Below are 9,255 nucleotides of genomic sequence, written 5' to 3' on the forward strand. Positions count from 1 at the left end.
CAAACATGCATATCAACTCTATTGCCAAAAACTGGAGCACCAAAAACTTTAAAGCAGTCTATGCCAAATTGAGGCATCCTCTTCTACATTCTTGCACCCAAAAAAATTAGTCATCTACGCCAAACTGGGGCACCCTGCCAGTCCCACCAAATTCATTAAAGCAAGACATCATCTTCTGCTACATTCTTGCACAAAGAGCTTTAGAGCGGTCTATGCTGATCCAAAAGCATAAGATCTGTGGCTGCACAGTAAGGCCTGACACTTGACACATCACAAAGATGCAGCAACAAACAGAGCCAAAAACAGCTGAACGGAAACCATTCAATAGCAACAAGATATTGTAACTTGCCCAAAAAATTGAGTTATGCTACCCATCAGTAGTAAAATCCATCCAGACAATCTCCCTAAGTCTGTAAACAAAGTTAAAATTGCCTCCCCTTTATCAGAGGCACGTACAAGAAATGTACCAGCAGCTTCATAATGAATAAAGAAGCCAAATAGCCTAGTCTCCACTACTACCGCCTGAAATAAAGTGACAAGTCTGGTCACTTTACCGTAGCAAGATGCTTCAATAAGACTGACAACCATATGTACATCCCTGCTAACGTAATCACCATCCCACGTAAACCTAACCACACCGCAACACTCAATCTGACTTCCTCAGCTTAGGAAAAGAGCTGAGAACTTTGCTGAAAACAGTTTCGTCCACTTTCTTGTAATGTTTCTGTGCTTGCTCATAACCCTTCTTGGCATAGAGCTCAATCTGATCTTCATAGGTATCATACACAACTGGGATTGTATGGCAGACGATGACAGCTGAACCCAACAATCCAAGTTTAGAACTTAAGAAGTGCCATTCATAATCACAACAAATCTTGAAATATAAATCTTTCTCAACATTTACCAAGGTACACGAGTGTTAGAAAGTGGAACCAGCCACCAACAATGGAGAGTCCCCACAACACTCCCATGACCTACAAGATTCAAATCATCAGTTACAACAAGCCAGAGCATGACATGACATCATCAGAGAATGTAAAACAAATTGAATAATCAAGACCTTCACAAATTGCTTGAAGTCCTTTCCAAGTGCTATATCATGTGCAACGGCCAAAACTCGGTTAACTTCCACTCGCAACGCTAAGGCAAGGCTGCTGGCTGCCTCCTCAGACACATGAAGGTCGGGCAAAGGGGGAGGAGGCCTGCCAACTCAAGAACTTCACATTGAAAAGCTGTAACAATACTATAGCCAAAGAAAGTCAAATTTCACACCAGAACATGGGCCAACCTGTTCAAGAAGACAGCAGCATTGGACCACACAAACAGTACAGCAAAGGTCGCGAGAAGAAGGTTTGAAATGATTGCCAACAGTGTGTAGCCAGAGTGCTCCAAAATGAAGTACACAATTGTGGCTCCAGCCAGTATTCCCCCTGCCATGAGCTTGTCCTTCCATAAAAGTGTATCCGCAGCTGAAAACAGTTGACCGATAAATTAATTGACAGGGGATTGATGCAGCTGTTAAACCGATTTGCAATGGGCTCCTATCGGAAAGGAAGAACAAAAAAGGATGGCTTGAAAACCAAGAATACGGTTGACCAATGTACATTGTAAGGCTGAAAATATTTCTCAAAAGTCATAGGCAACCGTAAAGGCGGAAGGGGAATAAGGAAGAGCTTGAGTGATTTACTGCGTAAAGAATCTACACCTTTCTACACACAACTTAAATCCTATAGGCAAGTTAGATAGATATCACTGTGATCGCTTCCTGTAAGTACTACATGATGTATCCAAGGTACTCACTGAGAAGGACATAAACATACTAACCTTTGCCACCTCCAAGTAACTCATGTAGAGACCTCTGTCTGTTGAAAAGGCGTGATTTGACAGGATGAGGAGGCTTGTCAACAGCCTCCGATGGTGTTGAAGCCGGCAAATCACTGAACTTTTCAGCTACCGCATTCTCAACATACTCCACCCCACTAACATCAGACCCCTCTGACGCCGACATTGTCAGAACTCAAGGTGGATCAAACACCTGCATCAGATCTATATTATGAAACGTGTAGTATGATGATAATGTTTGACTAAGCACATGAATCTGAATATCACAGTTGAAATGCCAAGACACATGAGCTATGTGAGAAAACGCAACATGTCCAGAACAAAACACAAGAGGTTCCCATTCACGTTTAGATACATGTCTCCCTATTAACCCTGTAAGGAATATTGGCCATGTACACGCTGCCAGCAAAAGGAGCAAGCAGACAACTCAAGAATGGACACTACACTCAGTGACATAGAACCTCATCACATACATACAAAATCCTTCTTTGGTTGGGCAGGGGATCTACGTAAAGAAAGAGACCTTCAGAACAATACCCCGTTTTGAAATTGAGACTGACGACACCTCAAAAATTGAAGCCACACGGCACAGAATAAAACGCAGCTACGGCGTCCAAGAACGCACAAGAAGAAGACAGGAAGACAATGAGAACACAATACAACATCCTGAAAGCACAAAACGCAGCCACACAGAACCCATAGACGAGCTAGTTCGATAAGCGGCATGAGAGCTCTGAAGCATGGAAAACATGCAGAGCCAATCATTGAGAAACAACAAACATGCACTGCAAACGGAAGCTCGAGCTGCTGGGGGAGCTCGAGCTCGAAAAGAAAGAGATGTGCAGGGCTATGGAGAGGGGGGCCATACCTGGATCTGCACGAAGAAGACGACGACGATGAAATGAAGAGCGTGGGAGAGAGGGAAGGTTCAAGCCTCAAGGATCTCCTTACAATACGAAAGGGGCTCCACACTAATGAGATGCATACATGCGCGCGCACACTCAGAAAGAGCTAAAATAAAAAATCCCATTCAACGGTTTATTCTGCCCACCCTTCAAAATTAAAAAAGTTTTGTCCTTGACACTTGTTTGAATTTTGGTGTAGACCTTCTCCTAGTGGATGTAGGTATCCTTCCAATATAACCACATCTAATCTAAATTAACATAATATGGCGGAAGGGAAGCCCTTTACACGTGTCGACGTATCCCAGCTTGAGCTTGGGGAGAGAGTGGGAGAGAGAGAGAGAAAGAAAAGCAGTAATCTAAACTAACATAATATGGCGGAAGGGGAAGCCCTTGACACTTGTCGACATATCCCATCTTGAGCTTGGAGAGAGAGAGAGAGAGAGAGAAAAGCAACAAAGTGCACTATGGGGTTGGCTATTTGTCAGACTTCACCTGGTGCGAGCTGCGAGCGGGGAACTTGGGAAGGCTAAAATCCAAAGCAAACGTCGCAAGGTGTTAAAAGGGGTTTGGATTTCGGGCTCCAGCTCAAGCATGCAGCAATAGCCCACCTCTCTCTCTCTCTCTCTCTCTCTCTCTCTCTCTCTCTCTCTCTCTCTCTCTCTCTCTCTCTCTCTCTCTCTCTCTCCAGCTCGCCTGCTTCGAATGGTCACTAATCTGAACCTTCGTTGGGGCTTGATCCCCTTCCGCCTTGATTTTTCCGAAGACATGAAGTGAACCTGAGACGCACCTTCTCTTTACAGAAGGATCGAGGCATGGTGAAAGCAGGCAATCTTATTATCGTTATTTCTGATATAGCTCCATCCAACCTATCGAACATGCTCCGATTTATACAGGTATGGAGGATCCCATGAGATTTAACAACTCAGTTTTGTAAGTTTTTTTTGTTGTATAAGGCTGTGTTGCTACAAATGAGAGTACAATCGACGCTTTGAATGTTGTCATGGACCATACTTCATGACTTCATTCTTCTCAAAATCAAAATCAAAATATGCTAAGTGGGCATCATTTAGCCACAGCTTCATGATAGCAGTCTTTGGAATGAGCCATTTTTTCAGTTTGAACCAGTTTTGTTATTATGAGGACCTTGCAACTTTCTTCTGCTGATAATACCCAGTTGTGTCAATTGTCCAATTAATCTTCTTTCTTTATTTATGTGCACGTATTGAATTGCATCTGTAAATGTTATTTAGTGCACATACATGAGAAGATTTTTTACTTTATGAGGGGAAAAAAGGTTTTAAGAGTAGGTGGGTTATCCTGCTTCGCTCTTCAGTAAGAGATATTTAGTCCAAGACTCGACATATAGATCTATGAGTTCTCTTGGGATTGTTGAGAGAGCGAGACACACACACACACACACACACACACACACAGAGAGAGAGAGAGCATATATGGCGGCACTGTAGAACTACGTCGAAGTTTGAAGCATCTAATTCTAATGATGATAAGGGAAGTATGCATGGAAGGTGGGGATTGTTAGGAAATAGGACGTAGCTAAGTAGATAATTGAGTAGTTTACTTAATGGAGAGAGATAATTTTCACACATGAGAGATTATACAGTAGAGAGAGAGAGAGAGAGCACACACGATATACGTGGTTCACCCAATGTGGGCTACGTCCACGGGAAAGCAGCCACTCAATGGCTTTAGTACTTCAAAACAAGAAGTAGATTACAAAGGGATTATACGCTTTTGGAGCTCCCGCCTTGCTTCACTCTCACCACCTCACATCAACTTTACAATGCAGTGACAATGCTTCACAATCCATCTTTGTGTGTAGAAGAGGCCTCCTTTTATAGGCCAAAAGGGTTGACTTCTCTCATGAGAGGCAGCCGTGTGTAGCCGCCCTTGTGCAGACAAGTCCAAATCGAACTCTCCAATCCGCCTATGTGTGGCCACCCTTGAGAAGACAAGTCCGCCTTTGAAATCGGCCACCGGCCATTGACTTTCGACCATCGGCCACCGGCCGTTTTTTTACCACCGTCTGGCCATAAATATTCCGTCGAAAAGGGAATATTCCGGTGTGAAAATTTTGGTTTTCGACGAGTGATTTTTATTTACGCACGATGGCTTCTCCTCATAACGGGGGGCGTATGTGAGACAGAGGGGACTGGGACATGCTAATCTCCACCCATCCATGCTCTATATGGGCCCTTGGCCTGCTAAGCATAGAGACTCCCTTTGTCAGGCCAATGGTAGGACCGGACAGTAGTCCAAGGGTCAGAGAGGACAGAATGGCTCAGTGTGGCTAGGAGCCGAGCGCTAGGCATAAGTTAAGGGGTCAAGGGCCAAGGGCTATAAGTAGGGAGGTTGGGAGGAGAACCACATGCCAGTCCATCCTTTGGCCTTTCACTGGTATCAAAGCACAGGCAAGAAGGGCAGAGGGACAGCTATGGAGGAGGGGAAAGGGAGGGATGCATGAATCTCGCATGTTCTCCCTATCTCACTCTATCTCTCATTGAAGCTCGCATGGTTTCTCTCTCATTCTCGGTCGATTCATGGAACACCACCCCTGTAGAGTCGACGGCAAAGGAACGGCACCGCGAGTAACATTCCTTGAGAGGGGGAAAGCTGGGAGTCATACCTGTTTCAAACGATGTGGGCATGTTGTCTACGGGGTTGCACGGCTCTGAGGAGCAGTTCTCAACACAAGCTTGACACCTGGTGAGCATCACCTTGCTCGCCTGCTCTCGCTTTCTTTGTCAACGCGACGGCAACCCACCATGGCTCGTTGTAGAGCTCTTCTTTTATACACAACCACCCAACCTTGGTTTTTTTCCATTAAACCCTCCCTAAGCAAGGGTGCATGCCCACCTCCGGAACACACCCCTCAAGATCTCAAGATCTTGCTTAGCCAAGCTCATCCACGGTTGTTGAGCTTTTAAGTTTCATGAAGCACGTGCTAGCAGCAGAGTCTACATTCGACCGTGTCCTTCCAAGGCATGGGGTACAACGGGCACGCTCCTATGATGGCAAAAAAATCCGGATTTGCAAAGATAGTACATTAACGGCTGGAATGAGGTCATAAGACCACAAGCATGCAAGGGCATGCAAGACCGCCATAATTGTGCCATGCAAGGGCATGTAGGCAAGCATGCATATTATGCAAAGCTATGGAAGCATAATCTCATCAAGCAAAGGCGTCGTGGAGGGAAAATTGAAGTAGCTCGACGTATGATGAACGGCTTCTAGCGGATATGCGAAAGGACAGGCCATATGGCCGACATGACAAGTTGCTCGAGGGCATTTAGGAGGTAAGCAATATATTTCATTTTTGCTTGTTACTTTCCTCAAGAACATTTGTTCATTTTTGGAGTTGCACAAACGTATGGCTTATGCATACATGATATGTTGGCACATCATTTGAGACAAGCACGGCTTTTGTTAAGCTATAACAAGGCTTGGCAATATTACCAAAAGCATGATATTCTTGTTTTGACCACACGGTGTGCAATAACCACTCACAGTCAAGCAAGGTTTGAGTGAGAAATGCTTTTGTTTACAAGCACGTATTCTTCTCCCGCATTGCAAAGGCCATGGCATGGTAGTGCTGGAAACTCGCATGACGATCGGCACGACCTGTTGCTAGCCTTGATGAAGGAGGCATAGGTACTTAGCAAGGCCGACCCTTAACTAGAATTCCAAGAAGCTGTCAAGTAAGTTGCTCGGGCTTGACTTCTAGGCCAGTTGTCTCTCTTTAAAGCAATCAGACAACGACAGGATCAAGACATCAGTGGAGCAAGGCTCCGTCTACGTAATCAAGTCAAGCAGGTACGAGGTATATCTATTCCAAGTACTTTTTTTTGTACAACTTGACAAGGTCGATTATTTGTGAATGCTCGACACAGTCTACTTTGTTTTGCTATGCCATTGTCAATTGGCAAGAGTATGTTAGCTATGAGCACCAGAACTCCATGAGTACTATGAAGCAAGGATTCCCCTTCAACGTTTGGCATCACGGTTTCCAAAGTTTGGAGTATGCTAATAGCATAGGTACTTAGGGAAACCTACCAAGATGTCTGCAGGTTTTTTAATCACATGAGGGCGTAGCTACCTCCCTCAAGGAGTAAATATGGCTATGAGCCAGATTTAAGCGAGTTTTTATTTTGAAAACTCAAGACAACTCGCCACAATAGGGCAACCAGGTTAGACAATTTCAAGTTTTCATGGTTTTATCTCATCACTACTCACGCTTCCGCTATAACACTAACTACTATGTCAAGGACAAGGTAAGTGACTGATATCTTATGTTTATTCGCAAGCAAAGTGTTCTAATTAAAGTCACCTTGGTACAGTCGCGATCACATACAAGGTAAGTGGATCAAGATGCGACTTATGGTACCTCTCTCTACGGGGACGTGGTACACGTACATTGTTGTATGCTTATAGGATAAGCTGTGACATAGACATAGTCTACACTGCAATATATGCAAGAGGCATACAACACATTAGAATAAGGGGTTTTCTCAGCCCAACATTCTCTCTTTTTCTCTCTCTCTCTCTTTCCAACTTCTCTATGGGAAAGGTGAAACTAGGCATGATTTTATAGAAATCTTTCTATGTCAATACGGTAACAGAAAGGGCTAAGAGCCATCTATTGCCACCTATTTTGGAATGGCTAAGAGACATCGCTTTGTAATTTATTAGTGATTGCTTTCAAGATCGAACAATTCTATTCAGTTGAGTACCCCTCAATTCTAATGGACAAGCAAGAGTTGCCATTAGCGATTTTTTGGGTGTTATTTTAGCACTACACACTTTGAGTGTGAAAATCAACTTGAGTTTTTGAACATCTTAAACTCGTAAGGGCTTATCTCTACCAAGGTGTATAGATGAAGCCAGCATTTCAGACAACACGGTTGCTCACAAAAACCCAAGATTATGGATTTTTGGGTCCGAAAAAGATCTAGTTGTGAATACGATTCCAACTTCAGTGGATCTTCTATTTAATCTATAGCACTAAGAGTGTCTATATGCGTACAGTTTTGGGGTAAGACCCAGCTTGTGATTACTAAATCACTTGTTAAGTATTGATGGTCAATTCTTGGAACCTTCATACTTACGCTATCAAAGAAAGACGTTCACCAACTACCAAGGGGTAGTGAACAATTTTAAGTTTCCAAAGTAATAAGGGCAAACTCAAGGGGGGTCACAGATACAGGCCAAGGGCCAGTTGCTAGTTAAGCAGTTTTCCTGCAAAGTTTCACCAAGGGGTTTGATAATGTCCATTTTAACCAAGGGGTTTGGATTGCAACGGCAACACCCAGGGTTATATGTGCCATACTACTTGAATTTCACAGATTTTCAATTAGTGTTCCTGGGCCTTTGCAGGCGGGAAATTTGGGCAGAATAAGTGAACACTATGTTTCCATGTATGCATCTGTTTTTTGTTTTCTTTTGCAAGTAGGATGCATAAACTTTTATGTTTTCATCCATTTTCGCTCTTCAGTGAGATGACAAGGTTATGTAAGAGCCATAAATTTGGGTTGTAGTGTCCAAAATAAGCTTCTGCATTTCGTAGTTATGGACCCATTTGTAGAGTTTGATTTGGCACATGTTGTCGCATGGGATACAACATGGTCTAGGAACTCAAGGAGTTTAGTTTAGCCAGTGTGGAGCAAGATTCATGAGGGTCCCTCTCACGCACGTCGCATCGTGTTTGCAGTTACCTCCACACACAAGTACATCTCGTACTTGAAGGATGTTCTTTTTTTAGACATCCTTAGTTGAGACATATTCCACACATGGAGAATATGAGTCTATGGAACTGACGCTGGTGCTGCTACTTCAATTATGTGTTGCAATGATGTCCCTAGGTGCTGGTCGAATTTGTTTTCTAGACCATTTTAAGCACGTTGTATTAGGAACGATTTCAGTGGCCAAAAATTATCGGATACACAGAATGACTTGTTAAGGTTACAAGTGCAGCTAAACAACATTAACAAATGGTTGTTTATGCATATAGCAAGGCTATGAGTTGTTAATGAAAAGGTTTCATTGTTTGTACCTAGTAGTGATTAATGTTTCACCTTCTATTATGGTTCAAACGTTTCAGCAAGGCTTGCAAATGATTGTAGCAGAAAGTATTTAGTTTCTTTTCAGAACTATTTATATTCCTCTATAATGTGTGCTAGGAGCATCACATTCGCCATCAGTATTGGCAAGGATGATCATGGATATACAGGTTCGGATCTGTTTTTGCTAAATGCATGCAGACTAGGTGTTATGGGTCCTAGTGTTTAGGAAAGGCTGATTTGTAGCGACATGCATATTCATCACATTAGTGCTATGAAGCATTTTGCATTCTATGTGCAGTATCTCTATGCGATTATGTTTGGATCTACCAATCACCAATAGAGGTCATGGCTCGGTTTGAGTGCTTGTGGATCTTTCAAGGTAACCATGATGGTTATTCATGACATTGTCATTTTCTTAGCAATGTTGTACG

At 43.2% G+C, this 9,255-nt stretch overlaps 1 protein-coding gene across 1 annotated transcript; it reads right to left on the reverse strand.

The window, feature by feature from the left end:
- Positions 1–301: 301 nt before the first annotated feature.
- Positions 302–2,862, reverse strand: LOC147427465 (reticulon-like protein B2). Its single transcript, XM_086497267.1, has 6 exons — positions 2,711–2,862; positions 1,825–2,035; positions 1,289–1,469; positions 1,061–1,202; positions 905–974; positions 302–816 (listed from the first exon to the last, which is right to left on the reverse strand). Exons 2-6 carry the CDS (start codon positions 2,006–2,008, stop codon positions 647–649), a joined length of 747 nt encoding a protein of 248 aa, XP_086353393.1. The 5' UTR covers positions 2,009–2,035; positions 2,711–2,862; the 3' UTR covers positions 302–646.
- Positions 2,863–9,255: the final 6,393 nt, after the last annotated feature.

The sequence above is a fragment of the Adiantum capillus-veneris genome, chromosome 23 (genome assembly GCF_014529385.1).
Source record: "Adiantum capillus-veneris isolate H3 chromosome 23, ASM1452938v2, whole genome shotgun sequence".
In the NCBI taxonomy this organism is placed as follows: domain Eukaryota; kingdom Viridiplantae; phylum Streptophyta; class Polypodiopsida; order Polypodiales; family Pteridaceae; genus Adiantum; species Adiantum capillus-veneris.

Coding starts and splice junctions, on each gene's coding strand:
- LOC147427465 (XM_086497267.1), bottom strand. CDS start 2,008: ATGTCGGCGTCAGAGGGGTCTGATGTTAGTGGGGTGGAGTATGTTGAG. Junction 1,470..1,824: donor GTTACTTGGAGGTGGCAAAG/GTTAGTATGTTT, acceptor AACTGTTTTCAG/CTGCGGATACACTTTTATGG. Junction 1,203..1,288: donor GCTGCTGTCTTCTTGAACAG/GTTGGCCCATGT, acceptor TTGAGTTGGCAG/GCCTCCTCCCCCTTTGCCCG.